At 37.8% G+C, this 16973-nt stretch overlaps 1 protein-coding gene across 1 annotated transcript; it reads right to left on the bottom strand.

Annotated features, from left to right (window-relative positions):
- Nucleotides 1–138: 138 nt before the first annotated feature.
- Nucleotides 139–11967, bottom strand: klc3 (kinesin light chain 3). The gene is made up of 15 exons (XM_051065491.1): nt 11922–11967; nt 11737–11821; nt 9452–9700; nt 9135–9200; nt 8608–8772; nt 8063–8135; nt 7188–7333; nt 6944–7026; nt 6519–6606; nt 6075–6176; nt 5031–5204; nt 4768–4867; nt 4062–4224; nt 3765–3831; nt 139–3363 (listed from the first exon to the last, which is right to left on the bottom strand). The coding sequence occupies exons 3-15, from the start codon at nt 9659–9661 to the stop codon at nt 3280–3282; spliced, it is 1521 nt and encodes a 506-aa protein (XP_050921448.1). The 5' UTR covers nt 9662–9700; nt 11737–11821; nt 11922–11967; the 3' UTR covers nt 139–3279.
- Between the last annotated feature and the right edge of the window lie 5006 nt (nt 11968–16973).

The raw sequence follows: 16973 nt of genomic DNA, 5'->3' as shown, positions 1-16973 counted from the left end.
TCATGCTGACATTAGCTAGTCAAATGGAAAATTTAAGTAGCAGCCCTTCGAAAACAATTGTGTTTATTAACTCCTGAGACATAAAACAGATAAAGTAATATTTCCATCTAAACAACATGCAGCAAAAATACGAAGGTGTTAACGTCTTATTGTGATTTATTTCAACTCAAGTTTGCAATATAAAATACAAACATTAATATTTACCATAATAAACATAAAACATAAAATCAGAGGAGATATAGTCCCATTTTGTATGTAACATTCAAACAAGTGCTACAAAGCTTGTAACAGTCATTACTACAGTAACCTACCACAGAAAATGTACAATCAGTAGTTCTCCATCATGAAAAAACAGGTTATACAATATGTCTGAATGAGCAGAAAGAAATGTAAGTGAGCACTAAGAAGAATAGTGTGAAATAAAATACATGAGGGTAAGGAGTAATGTCATTTTCAAGATTTCCTAGCAGCACTCATTTATTTGCATCCGTATCTTATTTAATTTAACATTCCTGAGTGTTAAGTGAGTGTGTGAAATTATTTAATCCTCCTCAGTTTTTTGTTCTCGCAATGTTGATGTCGTGTTACGAAATCTTGACTTTGAGTCTTAAATAACTACTTCACGTAATTCTTTCTATAACAAATTAAAAACAGCAAAAAAAAATCTACATCATATTAAAAAACATTTTACTATTCATAATAGTGACTTGAGATTCATTGTGGATTTTCAGGCATTTCAGTGAATAAGCATAGATGTAAAATGTAAGAAGACCTACTTACAGTAGCTATAGTCAAAGCTACAGAGAACAATGACTCAAATCTGCAGCTCCCCTCCCCTCCCCCCCCAGTTTTATAATAAGTTTTAGCTCAGTTTTTAGCCCCAGACTTTGCTGTTTTGTTTCACTCTAAGAGTTATTTTTGGGCCTCGGCGGGCAGATGTTTTTAGCAAAAAAAAAAAAGCTCTAAAAACCCACTGTAGGACTACCACAAGACACAAACACAAGACAGACACAGTTAGAGACTAGCTAGTGAACACAGTGGAGCATTTAGCAGCTAAAGAACCTAAATATTTCCCTCAGGACTAAGTAGACGCAAAGGTAGACACAAGGCGAATATTAGACTTATATTTGCAAGGTGGCCAGAAACATGACTCTAAATAAATGAGTTTTGCAAGTTTGCAATATCAAATTAAAAGGTAATGTTATGTCAATGTAGAGTTCACAACTTGTTTGCCCCCAAATGGTTAGTTACTGCACGTTTAGGTATGTTACCTACAGTATGCCTCAGCTGGTCTTCACTTAGTCTCTGTTAAGCTGCTTTCGTGGGGAAGATAAGCTCTAAAAAACCTATCAAATAGGTTTTCATATTTGTAAACATCTAGAAACATCTGCATCTCATGCACATGTTGCCCTGTGTATCGTGCTGCAGTTGAGTTTCTGTCCATATAGTCCAGTATTCACTCTCCTTGTAACTCTAGTTTGGCCTTCAGCTGCTAGATGTTTTGACTTTGTTCACAGGTTAGCCACTAACATTGTACCCATGTCTGCCTCTGACTCTGGACAGATCGCATCTCTTTGGCTCGTCTAAGCTTGTTTGCTGAGACGTTTTGAACATACTGATGCGTATTTTGACTAAATCTTTGCCACACGGAATAAATTCTTTGTTTACAGTCATATCTACTACTTAACTTCATATTCAGTTTGTGAGATCTGTGGTATGCTTTGCCATCTGACATGTGTCTCCGATATAACTCAGGGGCACAAACGCAAGGATTTTTAAATCCTACACAGAGAGTGGCTTCGAGTAAATGGTGCAGCTCTGTTGCATCTTAGTTCAAGTGAGTCACTTCACTTCAATCCAAGGCCAAGTCATCAAAACGACATTGACTCAGGCACACAACAATAACTTTGGGTATCAACCTAGCTTAAAACTACTGTCTGAACAGAGGGTTAAAACTAAAACATGCAACAGATGCATAATTAGTGAAATTCTTATTTTGCTGTATCTTGAAGTGTATACTTTTAGGAACAGTAATAATCAAGTATTGATCGCTAATTACTGTTTGATTGAGAATATATTAACTGATAGTGTGTAAAAATATCCATCTTTTAAAAATACCATCTTAAAGTCATATATGTGTTCTTTTTGTAGAGCTGGTGTTGGTTGTTTTCAAATGATGCACATCACACTTTGAATTTCTTAACTTTTGTCAAGTTACAAAAAAGTTGGTCCTTATTTTCAAAATCTGGAATGACAGAACTGGACTGTGGTGCAAAACAGCTGAAGTAAACAAGTTTGTTTTTTATGATTGTCATCTGAAAATACTAAATTGAAAATTGAATGACCTGCACATTTAAAGGCAAAAACATTTATGACATTTAAATACATTTCTTTAACAGTATAAACTTGATAGTTTAACATCTTCCTCGTGACCTTAATGTAACATTTGCATTTTAACAAACATCATGTTTTTGATCTTTGTGCAAACAACTTTACCTCCCTGTGCTCCTCAAAAGAGAATTTATAACATTTTAAAAAAAGATAATATGTAGTGTCAATATGCCTGTTAAACTTAAATTTTAATTTAAAGGATAAATAGTTTTTTTTTCAGTGTTAATAAAAATGTACCTATAAAGGGTACGATAGCATGAGAGAAAACACCTCAAATAATATTTTTATTACAAATTACTGTTAACTTTAGTTAACCTGCAAATGACATGGCCTGGTTCAGGAAAAACTGATATTGTTTCTAAACTAAACCCAAGAAGGAATGATGTTAAGTTTCAAGTGAACAGGAAGGAAAGTTTATAGTGCATTGTAAATATGTCAAGGTATGGTCTTTATGTGACTCCCACTTTTCTAATTAGTTTTTGGAGACATTTACTGGAGACAGACATGTCAATATTATGTGAACTGTGACATTTCCTTCAGCGCAAGGACAAAAGAAAATATCATTTGTTATTACTTACAAAATGTGCATGTTAGGGTTAGGGTTAGGGTTAGGGTTAGACAGTCCCCATTCATTTAGTTGTGACAACTATCTTAGTTTTTCTTTAGGGCATTTAAAGTGGCAAATTCACTTTGGTGTAGAACATCTAACATGATCGATTGATACAGGGCTGTGGGTTTCTTTCTTGCAAGAGTTAGAGTAACACCTGTTCAGTAATCTTTAAGAGGTGCTGCATGTAGAAGGTGTGTGTGTGTGTGTGTGTGTGTGTGTGTGTGTGTGTGTGTGTGTGTGTGTGTGTGTGTGTGTGTGTGTGTGTGTGTGTGTGTGTGTTAGCTGGTCCCACCGAGTGAACCTCGTCTTGTCAGGCTCTGCGTGCTGGAGCTCAGGCCTCGAATATCTGTCAGTCGGCTCGGCTGTGGAACAAAACAAAATCATATGAGGGGTGTTAACATGTTACGCTTGGTTAGTTCACTCAATGTGGACACGTACATGTGTGGATTTCAAATAAAATTTCAGTTACAAGACCTTAAAAGACAAAACAGAAAAGACAGATAAATTTGTTTCTTTTATAAAATTATTGTAAAATTGTTGTGAATCCAACAGGCTGAAGATTACATTCATAGTACACAACATTTGGTTTCCTTCTTTAGTAACACCAGTAGTGAAATTTACTTCTATATTTGTGTTTCACTTATTGTAATGTTTATAGTAGGTATGTTTGTTTTCCACAAAATGTTCAACACCACCACACCATAACTACTACTACTAGTACATGCAAGACGAAAATGGGCTGAACCACCAACAGTCTGCTCACCTGGGTGCCATCCTGACTCTCTCTGGTTCCAACATTTAACACATTCAGAGAGTTTGCCCTCTTCATCCTGAGAACAGGACAGAATATGATTAACTGTATGAAAAAAAAAAATCCTAAAACTGTTACAAGCAAATTTCTAACACAAAAAACAAGTTTAAAGAAGTCAGTCATTCATTTCAGTCAACATTTTTTAACCAGTTAATCAGTTTGCATCCATGAGCTAAAAGCTTTCCTTTACTGAGAGGATCTGGTTTACACTCTCAGTGGTGGTTTAACACCTACGTAAAATATTATTACCCAGCATTCCTTGGAGTTGTTTCCTCCATTCCGACTCCTCTCAGCTTGCGCACCAGTTTCTCACTGCTTCGGCGTATCGACTCTCTGAGTTTGGTGAAGGAGCCGCTTCGCTTCAGGTTGGAGCTGCCGTCCTCGGCTCCAGACCAGGTGGGACGACCTTCACCTGGAGGACGGACAGACAGAATGACAGACCAGAGTATGAACTTACAGTCTGAAAAAACAAGTTTTCTTGTGTGAGGAAAACTTCTGCAAGAATAAATTTGTTACACCCGCACAGTCTACGGAGCAGACCTGGTTCAAACAGGACCAACAAGACAACTTGGGAAGAACAGAGGTCCAGCACTTGGATTTGATTATCACCTCAAGATTCACACAAAGGTTTTGTTAGGTATTCCTGTTAACATTATAAACAAACAAGTGTGTGTGTGTGTGTTCACCTGTGTTTTCACTTTGAAAATAGTGATATAGAGATAATATAGTAAAACAGACAGGTGAGTAATGCATTGTTCATTGCTAATGTCAGTAAAACTTTAACGACAAAAACAAGCTCGAGGTTGTTAAACCAAACATTAAGACTTCTGGTGGGACGCATCGTTTTCAAAACTAACAACAAACAAACTTTTGTAAAATAAAGCACGTAGTGACAGACCTGAAGTAAACCAACATGACAAGTCCAAAACATATAATACCCTCTCCTGTTATGTACCTTCTACAGATCCAAACTCCTTTTCATGTGCTCTGGTCAGGATCTCTTTGTAAAGAGCCTCAGCTTGTCTGTATTTTCCCTGTTTAAGATAGCATGATGCCTGAGAAGAAGAAAGAAAAACAAATGATGAGTGTAAAAGGTTTAATGTTGTAAATCTGATATTGTTCCATTAGCAGTGTTCAGTATTGGTACTTGGAAGGCATAAATAAAAGAATTACTTGAAATTATATAAAAGCTATATTTAAAAAAAAAAAAAGTCTCACCAGGTTGTTCTTGGTCTTGGCCACGTTGGCGTCGTCTGGTCCCAGTTTGCTCTGGTAGATGTGCAGAGCGCGTTCGTAGTACTGCTCCACCTCCTGGTACTTCCCCTGGTTCTGACACAGCAGAGCCAGGTTGTTCAGCTGTTTGGCCACATCTGGGTGGTCTGTACCCAGAACCTGAGGGGGGGGGACAACAATACACTGTCAGGATGAAAAATACATTAAATTTTTCATCAAAATGCATCAGTTCAACACCATGCTGTAAAAACAGTCCATGACAGGTTTAAGTCCTGTGTTCAAAATCTTACTTACACAAAAGCACATAGCTATTAGCAGGAAAATATACTTACTGTGAGTCTTACTGTGAGTATGTTTGAAATATGGTATCTAAATCTGCAAAGTAACAGCAGCTGTCAAGTAAATGTAGAATAAAAAGTGCAGCGCTTTCCTCTGAAAAGCAGTTCAGTTGATGTATGTTAATGTACTTAGCTACATTCCAGCACCAATGAAGGGACATCCTGAGCATATATTAACAGTAAAGAAGTGAATTATCCTGCAGGAGAGGCTTGAGAAGTTTGTTTGGAAGCCGTGAATGTTTTCTACCATGGAACACGATCCATTTTAACTGTTAATTAAAGCTCACGACCACCATGGTTCCCCATGAGGAAGCAAACTATATAATGTTTCATAGGCATCTTTCCACAGGAAGTGCGTGTTAGTACTCTAAGGTAGACTTACAGTGGGACGTCACTTAAGAAAAATGATGTATTGTGAAAGTGATTTCAAATTCAGATACAGATTGATGCAAATATCAGGTAGTGTGAATTTTTGTACTTGGCTCAAATCATTGTCATAGCTTTAGTTATTTAGTATCTTTTAACATTGAGAGATGATACAAAAGATGAAGGAGTCAACAATAACAATGATACAACTAGTAGAAGGTTAGGACACAGGTTTGAAAGCTTATATTAGTTTAAGTTAGGATTTGGGTTTAGCGTTATATAGCAGTGAGAAAGGGCAGTGATATAAATGAGTGTGTTTTCTTACCTTCTCTCTGATCTCCAGAGCTCTTTTACACAGCGGCTCTGCTTCTTTGTATTTTCCTCTTTTCCCGTAAAGCACTGCCAGGTTGTTGAGAGTTGCTGCCACCTGCACACACATACACACACACACACACATACAAAATGATCACATACCAACTCAGAAGGTTTGATCTTAACTACATTAAGCAACCATTAAAGGAACAATGCCAATGGTCATGTAGGTCATGTAGAGAGGCGGTACTCCCAGCAAGGATCAAATATCTATTATGATACATCCATCTACAAAACAGGTTTGAAGTTTACTCACACAGCGATAAAACAGGATAAAATAAAATAAAGTGAAATAAAAAGAAATACAAAAAAAAAAAACCTAATTTAAGAGTCAGTAAGTCTCAGAAGTTATTAAATGGTCTCATTACAAGGTGTCTGTGTCCGGCTGCTAACTTACAGCTGGATGGTCTACCCCAAGAGTTTTCTCTCTGATCTCTAATGCATCATTCAACAGGTTGGCTGCTTCTTTGTATTTGTTCTGGTCTCTGTAGGGAAAAAAAAAAAAAACATGTTTGTCACCTCAGATCAAACTTTTCATATAAAATCATGTTTTTGGTAAAAGAGGAATTGTCATTTTATTCCAAAAGAGTTTGTTATACAACTAAGTAAGTATTGATGAAGAAACTAATTTATTGAAAACTTTGAAAATTTGAAACATTTCTCAGAGTTTGTGACAACCTCAGAGTCAGTTTAAAAATACAAGGTAACAAAGGCATCTGTCTCAGAAGGTGATAACCAGGTGCAGATGTAAATCAAGGATATCATCTTTTTTTTTTTTTTTTAGTGGGAGGTTTAGCATGTTACCGTGGTAACTGGCCTCACCTATACACCAGTGCCAGAATATTCAGCATGGTAGCTACGTCTGGGTGGGTGTGGCCTGAAGACTTCTCCAGGTCTTCCAAAGCCTGCAGAGACATGATCATCAGATAGAACTGAGCAACTGGATTTTAAGACAGGTGCAGGCTGGAGCTGCTGCAGGCTTCAGATCTTCAGAAATTTGTTATGTGATCCAAACAGTTACAACATGCTGTACAGGAGACCATTTGGAGATGGAAGTCTCTCACACCTGTTTGCAGAGCGGTACAGCGACTTCATATCGTCCCTGCGATGCGTACTGGATGACCAGGTTGTGGAGCGTTCGAAGGCGGGCAGGAATCTCGTAGCCTCCCTGCTGGGCTGCAGCTGCTGCACTGCTGTGGTGAGGCTGTGACACTGAACAAACATACAAAGAAGGTTTTTTTTAATGTCACATTTATAAATGGTAAAATGCAAACAGATAATCACCCTCTTCTAGTGTTTTCAAAATAAGAGGGTGTTATACAGTTATACAGATAACTTCATACAAAATTAACATAATATTCCTCTGTCAGCTTTTGAAGAACAATTTTGCTGGATGACAAAATAGGATTATTTTACTCTTAACACATCAATGATGTGCTTGCCTGAAATTTATTTTCCCACACATGAATTAAACTCATTATCACTGCGTGTGATGCACATGCTCAAAATGTGACATAAGAGTTTGAAATGTCTTTGCTTTGTGTGAAGAGTTGTTACTCAAAATATCACAAGCAGCAGAAACACTCACAGTTTATCTACAAAGAATGTGTGGGCACAAAAAATCATTCAATCAATCAATTGTTCATCAGCTGCAAATTTGTGTTAGAGAATTATGATCCATGACAGGATCGACATTAAAGGATCAGTTCACCAACATTACATTTCACACCAGTATCTACCCATGCACTTAGTCTGAGTTTTATTTTCTGAGATTTTAAGATCTCCAATGCTGAGGCTTCTTTTACACTGAATGACATAGACTTAACACAAGATGAGCATATCAAATCTGAGCTGTGAATGATTCTAAATGCACCTATTACTGTTACAGGGACATAAAAGTCTGTAACAAATGCACGTTCACACACCCCAGCAGAGCCTTACCTGACTGTTCCTCATCCTCAGTAGGAAAGAGATCATCCAGAGACTCCTTGTTGGATGATGTGTCTTTATCATCCTGAAGGGAGAAGCAAGCACACTCAGCAACTGAAGATACATAATCTCATTTTGTCCACAGTATTTCCACATGAGGATGTACACAGCTCTCTGAGCTCAGCTTTGGTTTTACAACACATTTACTGTACGTTTCAGCCTCAGTGCTCCGACTGTTTGTCTTGACCACAACTTTAAAACGAAAGGTCTACACTCATTTTTCTCAGGTTTTAGTCAGCTCAAGTTTATATTTCAGGCTGCCTTCTCTGATTTACATACACAAAACACAACCCTGACAAAAGCCCTGTGCCAACATGAGTTGTTTAAATAAAGAGCAGACTCTTGCTTGCTTGCTTGCGAGTCAAGAGTTGTCAAGTTGTTTATCCAAATGTGATCCTTTGTTATTTGAACACCTAGTCGGCTGGAGAAGCAGTGATAGCAAACTCTCATGAACCTATACAAAGACATATTTGTGATTGTATGTTGTTTGTCGTCACCAGCTGTGGCTCCTCCTGGTCGTATTTGCGTATGGAGGACATGAACTGCAGGTGTCTGTTCTGCTCCTCCAGGGTGACCACCTCCTGTTCCCTGTCCTGCAGTCGCTGCTGAGCACCGGCCAGCTCATCCCTCAGCCACTGGTTCTCCTGACAGAGGCGACGCACCTGAGGAGGAGGAGGAGGACAAGGGATAAAGAAAGACAATGAAGGAGAAGAAAAGGAAAGAAGGTGAAGGAAGGAAAAATTAAGTAAAGACAGAGAGAGGAAGAAAAGAGGAATGAGGAGAGGAAAGAAAATGGGGGAGGAGGAGGAATTGTAAGAAAGGAGGAAAGTTGTTCAGACAACTTTGACCATGAGAAAAACACAAAGTTAGATGAAAACATTAAAACACACTGGAAAGCTGAATGTGTGTTAAATTCCACTGAAACTTCAACACATCCAGAAAGCACAAGAATACACGGCAACAGAGAACCTCCCATCTGCTCTTTATCTCTTCAGTTTTAGTTAAATTTGGTGCAGAAACTCACCTGCGCTCGCAGCTTCTGTTTCTCCGCCTCCAGTGAACCCAGGTGAGCCGACAACGCCATCATCACCTGAAGGGATGAGAGGCAAAAAAAGTGGACTTGAACATCAAATTTATAATTTCAGTTGATATTTAGTTAAAATTTATAAACCAAACATCAAGCATTAGACAGACACATGGAACTTTTCTGGACACGATATGGGGAACTATGAAGTACAAAGATATTTAATTACTGGGGGGAAAAAAACATTGTATTTTTCAATTAACACATAAACACTGTAGCAGACCAAGAACCCTCTTATTCTGTCCTTCCATTTGTACCTGTGCCTCGCTCAGCCCCAGCTCTATCCTCTCCAGCGATTGACGGATGATGCTGCTCTTCTCCTGCTCCACGCTGCCGCTCTCTGGCGCTGGCCGGCTCTCCACCGCCTCCTGCAGGCTCTCCAGCAGACTGCGGTTCTCTCCTCTCAGCGCCTCAAGCCCTGCGATCACCTGCTGCGTGCTGCACAGAATCTCCTCCGCCGACAGCATGGCTCCAACTCTGAGGTTCCTCCTTTCACGACAACTGACCTGGGACCAGCACAAAGAGGAACACATAAATAGCTAAATAAGTCATTATAGTAGTGCTCATGGTGGTAGTCGTAAAAGGAGCAAAGCGAACATTGTAGTATCAGAAGAAGTAGGATTAGTCATGATGGCAGCAGTAGTGGTAATAATAACAGTAGTCATAGTAGGAGTGACATAGCAGGAGAAGTAGTATTTTGAATAATACTAATAATATTAATAGCACCCATTGGAGTAGCAGCAGTAGGAGAGGGTGTAAAGGAACTCTTGGTACTTCTATACTATAGTAGTAATGAGAGAACTACTAGTAGTAGCAACACTGGCAGAAGTAGAGTATAAGTCATTGTATTAGTACCAATATGTAGTAGACAACAGCTTTAATGTTCTTTAAATGCAGGCAGACTTTAAACTATAATTGCAGGTAATTCTTAATTGCAGTACTGTAAAGTCAGTATACTACTGTTGTAGTATCATCTCTCTGGTCCTGTTTCATTTGATAAAGGTAAATACACAACACTGAAGACTTCGTAAAGAGAAGACAAGATAATCAGAGAAACAGGAGAAGAGAGGATGTTTGGATCTGGATGACAGACACTGACATAGACATAGACACAGATATAGAAGCTGTGATTTCTTGTTGATTTCATTGAATAAATCAAGACTTGATTATAAAAGGCATAGAGATGTGGTGATGAGATAAAGATGTCCTTTGGTTGTTCAAAACATGGTTTCTGCATAAGCGCTGGCATTCAGTAACAGTGGGCTGTCGACAATAACAAGAACTCAGTGAAGAAAATACAAAAAGACTTCACAACTGTCAGCAACTACACTAAACACAAACATGATGGTTTTCAGTTTCCTCTTTTCTCATCTGAATTGAGAAGAGTCACGGGAGGAGAAGTAGGGATATGGAACTAAACAGACATTACAGTGCATGCATGACATGCAGAGAGATTATTATCCAAACTGTTTTATTCAGATCAGGTTCAGATAGTTCTGTTTGCCTGTCAGGTCATCAGCTGTATCAGGTTTACTAGTATGTTCTGTCAGTTTAAGAGTCAGTGTTTTAGGCTTAGGAAAAAAAACTGTTGATTGAACTGAGCACATTTTTGTCTCACGGTGGAACTAATACACTGTGTCTCACTGTGACTGGACTGAAAATGTCATACACATATTTTCTAAATGAATATAACACATGGCTCTGAGCATCTATGGGCCTGTTTTATTTATAAAAATATATTTGTTTTAGAGTTGAAAGTGCTGGTGTGGGATTCTCATACATCTTATTTTTTGAAGGATGTGTTTACAAATGTGAATTAGGAATATTTTCAGTGATTTATAGACATACTGTCAATGAAAAAGGGCACAAAATGACTTTGAATGAAAGCACTCAATATATCAGAATATCTTACATTGTTGATGTTGTATTATTTGTGTGTATAAATAATGAAACAATATTTTTGTACAACCTTTTACAACTGTTCAATAATATTTTGAGAAATGATCACATATTATATATTATTTTTATGATAATTTTTTTTGCACTTGCACAAAGCAGTCAGGGTCAGATTAAGGTTAATGATAAAATCTAGCAGATATATTTATAGATGTATATATAACATACGAGAGGATACAATACTCCCCCGCCAACACACACACACACACACACACACACACACACACACACACACACACACACAGAGTCTATGTGCTTTGTTTACTGTGGGTGGCGCAACAGGCCTCAGCGTCAGTTTACCGACCCGTCAGGAATAATGTAGTTTAATGCAAATGTAACGCTGCCACAAGCCTCTCAGCTGACTTACCAACGACTGCGTCACATTACGAGACATTTCTCAACATTTATTCAAAATGTAATTAATTTTATTTGGCTGTGGCTGAGTGAAATCATCACTGTCTGCTGTACAACGCAGCCACGTTTCCCTGTGGATGATAATTATGTGCCACAACAGGATGTAAACACACAAACACACACGCTGGCTTCATTTCAGATCCACATCAACAAAAAGTTATTTATAGCTTACCTGCTAAGTCCAGGCTCCGGCGGCGTGGTTTCGTCTTTCTGTCCAGTCTGACCTGATGTTATTATTTTTATATGGACAGCAAAACCTGTCAGAGACAACGGAACATTTCTGCTCTCAGTATCTGTCGGTGTATTTAATGTTGAACAGGTGGGACGGTAAAAAACTAGAAGCAGTAAATAATTCACCTGCCGCCTCCTCGGCTCTCTGCCGCTTCTGTCATCACAGAGCCACGACTGCCAACTTCCGGTTCTCCCCTTCAAACTAAAAGCCCGATCAAGGTACATGACCGGCAATGTTGCTACATTTTACTGATATAACATCCACAAAAATGTGATAGATTTTTTTATGGACTAAAGAGAAGATGAATGAAAAGTACATGAACAAAATTATGACCATATGAACATAAAAAAAATACACATATACATAGATAACGTGGGCTTAAAAAGATACACTGGAATGTGTTTCTGATGCATATTTACACAAAATCTGTTTGTGGTTTCTCACAAGTCCTGTGTCACTTCAAAGATTAAGATTAAATCCTTTCTATTGGAATAAATCATACTATGATATAGACTTTTCTGAGCTCCTCCAAAGAGGATGCACAGTGCAGTGTTTTATCTCAACACTCGTTTTAATGCAGGAATATGTTTTATATATATATATATATATATATATATATATATATATATATATATATATATATATATACACACACACACACACACACAAGGTTTCACAGTTACTGAACACCTAACTTCATCTTTAAGTGTAAATGAGAAATGGATCCTACAGTATGTCAACAACACCATCACCAAGTCATTAGAGCAACATCGATAAACAGAAAATAATAATAATGATGATGATAAGATAGCAGAATATTAAAATACTAAGTATTGTTTAATATATGTGTTTAATCTGAGTAGAACCCAAGTCTATAACCTTAAAATAAAAGCATATTAAAAACCCAGTGTTTTTTATTTTGAAGGCAAAGTCTCATGATTTCCTGCATTTGTCCACTTATGTCTGTTTGACTTGACGAAGCTGAGAAGCTTACCTGATCCCATGTTTCCCACCATACACCGCGGCTTCGGGGCTGGCCGTGATGTCCTGCCCGGGACACGGCCACCTATCTGCGGGAAAGATGAACTGCCTGCAGGAGGAGAGAAGAGACAGATTATTAATGACAGATGATCAACAGTTTACTCTGACAGTTTGTGTTTGAGCACCATGAAGTGGATTGGGAGGTGGTCAGTCTCTCTCCCTCTCCAGACATTTTAATACACACTTTTTTAATACAACACTATATCTATAATGGCTAATCATTTATTTTCAAGTATGATCACATACATATCCCCAAACTGCTTCAAGAGTGTAATGTAAATGAAAATAATTTGGTATTTGTCAACTAATAATAATGAAAAATACACATTCTGTTTATGAAGTAAGCATCTTATTCCTGTACTGTGTTTTGAATGTTTGGTGGTTGTGTCAGTGTTTTGAATGTGCATGTAGCTAATATATAGAATTTATATCCTGTGCATATTTATAAAATGTAATGCTTTACTCTATGCTGTCTTATCTCTTAGTTTTTTTTCCCACTGGTTGTATATTGCAGTCAGATTAACTAGGTGGTCTGTGTGTGTGAGAGAGACCCAGAGGTCACAGTGTGGAACCAGCATTAGTCTTATTAATGTCACATTAGCTAAGCTGGTAAACGAACAAGGTTTTAGGAAACAATCAACTTGAGTTACATTAAGACGTTTACAGCAGTATTTAGTGGGAGTCAGAGGGGCCGAGGCTCAGCAGCTTAACATGAGGTCAACAAATAGGGTCTTATGAACAAGTACTGTATGTTTGTGTGTGTAACTTAAGTCTTAAGTGGAAGACAGCAAGACTACTTGTCAATACATTTTAACCGAGAGATAAATTGGTGATGAATATTTGCTTATAATTTTACTTTCAGACTTATTATTTAATTTTTTTGGTGACATTTTTGTTGCTCTGAGGTCATGGTATTTCTGACTTCCTTAAGATCGTCTGCCAATCACAAAGCTTAACTAACTGTGTCAGGAGCAAAGTGACTCATGGCAGAGTATGAGACAATGGGGCCCTTAGGCGCAGACATGTGAAGGCCTCCCCACCCTTCCTACATATGAGTGCAAAATGATTACAAACAATGTGCTTGTGACTCTTTGCTGTTGAACCAGAACTCTATTACTGTTGCTATGGGTTAAAAAAAACTGCAGCTGAGCTTAATCTACTGTGGACATGAAGAGAGGCTGACTCCAGCCACAGTAGATCCACACTGACACTCCTCTGTACAGAATCAGAGTTACTAAATAAATACTACAGCACACTATACAAAACATAACAGGAAACCATTAAAGAAAGTCTGATATACAAACAAAAACAAATATTGGATCAGATTTGTTTCAGTAGTGGAAGGTAATTCAGGGCATTTATTTCATCACTTAACTTAAAATGTTATTTTTCAGGTTAAAAGTCTACATACAAATCATGTAATGATCTAATAAAAGACACTGCATTGTTACAGATCTAACTACTTAACGATATATAGAGTAGTTAAAATCTGCTCCATCACTACTATATTAAAGTGCTGTTTACATGTATTGCATCAATAAAAATGAACAATATAATACTACAGAGCCAGTACTTTTATGTAAGATACTTTATGTTTAAGCTGTATATTTTTGGTTGGCAGATACAGTATTATTGGGATCATGGACAATAACAATAAATAAATAAATTCATAAAAACAATCCAGACATTTCTACTTTTAACTGAACTCTGTGACTTCAAATAGAGTCTCTGGCCCAGAGGCGACCTGAACCTTTTCAGCCTGTTCATTTGTCCATGCTGGGACTTCTACTTCTTCTTAAAGTTTTTAGAAGAACTTTGAGTTTCTCTAGATGGTGCTCTTTCCTTCCATTTCAGTCATTGAGTTAGCATGTTGCTCATGCTAATGACCACAGAGTTGAACTAAAACTAAATGAAGTTACCCTGTCTACTTTTTGTACATTAAAACATGTTGAGGCAGGTCGTCTGGATGGAATTATACCACAAAAGTAACTGAGATCAAATAAAATGATTTGAATTTACAGAGAGGGAGGCAGTGAGCAGCCCCTACAAACCTTGACTATCAAGACTGCAACTGTTTGTGTGTGTGCTCTGCTGCATGTATCTATGTGTGGCAGTTATATGAGCGGGCTGATGGACAGCTCAGCTGTCAGGTAGGCAGAGAAGCACCAGCAACTGACTGTGGTGGGCGTGCAGGCAGGGCCTGGCCATATAAGGTCACAGCTCCCCGGGGAAACTCCTCCAGACCTCTGTGCTCCCTACAAAAAATCCTGCTGCTCACCACATGTGAACCTATAAGGGTCAGGGCTGGAATCAGGGTCAAGAGGTCAAATGATAATGAAGTTTGAACTTGAAGTTTAAAGAAGTCGCTGTCAAAATCACTCAGAGCAACTCAATTGTGTGTCACTGGCTCTGTAGAGATAAGCCTGTCAGCACTGCTCCTTAACATATTATAAATAATCTAATTACAGCTTTTATTGATCAACAAATAAAATGCACAGACTTTAGGTTTGTTATAAAGGTGCTCAATATTAAATAGTATGGCAAATGGACAATAAATTGTCTGTCCTTTCATTTGTTGCAGTGAAATGTAAGCATGTAGGCCACCAGCTGATGACAGCAATCAGAGGCTGATATCAGAATACTATTGACCACAAATGATGGCTGTAATTCAAACTGTAAACAGTCACTTACATTTGTCATAACCCACTGGAGAACTGCTGGCAGCTGAAACAAATGCCTCTTCAAACAAAAGGACAAACTGAGTTAACCAGTGCTAATCATGTACTGTTGAGGCAGTGGAGTGTTCTGGGAAGGGAAGGGGGAAGAGGATTATGGGAAAGTGAGTTTTGAGGTGAATAACTAAAAAATGTGAATAACTATAAAAACTGTACTATATGATTTCAGTAGCAAAGTTTTCTTGCAGATCCTTTGCATATATATTGCTGTCATGGAACAATATGTAAGATTAAATTAATACAAGATGAGAAGTAGTATCAGTATCATTTGGCTTTGCCTTGGGGGATCTGTACAGTGATTCACTATGCACCTAAAAAGTAGATGCATTTGCAGTTTGTAAGAGACTTTCCTGATAAAACTCATTACAGTATTAGTGCTAACTCCTCTTGAACTGAACTCCTCCTTCAGTGTCACTGAACTATGCAGGGCCACCAAACACTTTCCATAAAGCCTTGTGAGTCAAAGTTCATTCTTCCCTCAACCTCTGACCTTGCTGCAGAAAATAGAAACCATTTTATTTGTTCATCTGTTGCAGTGAAAATATTCATATTCCCTTTATAAACTTAATAATGATAATAATACTAAGCACTGAACTAAACCACTCATCCCAGTGCTTCAGCTTCTCAATTATCTATTTTATTTTTCCTGTTGATGTGTATTTTCTTATTTTGTCAAATGTGAACCATTCCCTCATATTGACAACACCGGAACAATTGGTGTTACTTAAACAGTGAGAGCCAGGGAGGACTAAAACTGCCTTAATGTAAAACCTCTGATGATTGAAAAGCTAAGCTTCGCTAAACCAGTTCAGCCTTGTAAATCTCTTCATAAAACCCACTGACCTTTATAATAACAGTTTGTGTTCTTAACAGTATTACTGACTCATTAACTACTGAGTCAATTTAATGTAAACTCATCTGATTTTTTAAAATTTCTTTTTATGTTTTACAAAAATGGTTTTGTTTGTAAAGCTGCTATCTATAAGTGTTAGTACAACACTGCACCCAGTGGGATGTTTAATCTGTTTATTCCTAAGCACTTACTCGCTGATTTTTGCTGTAATACAATAACACCTCATGTCAACAAAAGCTAATCTTTTTCCAGTGAGTTTCGCCTTTACACACACTCATAAGTCTAATGAGACAGCTGACTATCATGACTGAATATACTGTTTCATTTTGCTGTCACCTCACAGTTACAGATCTGCAGCGTCCCACTCTGAGGACACATTAGCAGCACTGTCTATCATTACAATGTCAATGCTAAAAATAACAGCATCATGACTGTGCATCCTTAATTATTTTTCTACAAGCCCCTCCTTTTTTAATTCAGACTCGATACAGTGAATATCAGATTTTTGTCAGGAGGGCAGCTGCATGTGGTCACCAAGAAAAATTATA

The sequence above is a fragment of the Lates calcarifer genome, linkage group LG21 (genome assembly GCF_001640805.2).
Source record: "Lates calcarifer isolate ASB-BC8 linkage group LG21, TLL_Latcal_v3, whole genome shotgun sequence".
Lineage (NCBI taxonomy): Eukaryota > Metazoa > Chordata > Actinopteri > Centropomidae > Lates > Lates calcarifer.
Note: the sequence above shows the minus strand (reverse complement) of the source record. Positions and strands in the feature narration are given on the sequence as shown.

Coding starts and splice junctions, on each gene's coding strand:
- klc3 (XM_051065491.1), bottom strand. CDS start 9,661: ATGCTGTCGGCGGAGGAGATTCTGTGCAGCACGCAGCAGGTGATCGCA. Junction 6,607..6,943: donor ATTCTGGCACTGGTGTATAG/GTGAGGCCAGTT, acceptor TTTTCCCTACAG/AGACCAGAACAAATACAAAG. Junction 5,205..6,074: donor CTCTGGAGATCAGAGAGAAG/GTAAGAAAACAC, acceptor CCCCCCCCTCAG/GTTCTGGGTACAGACCACCC.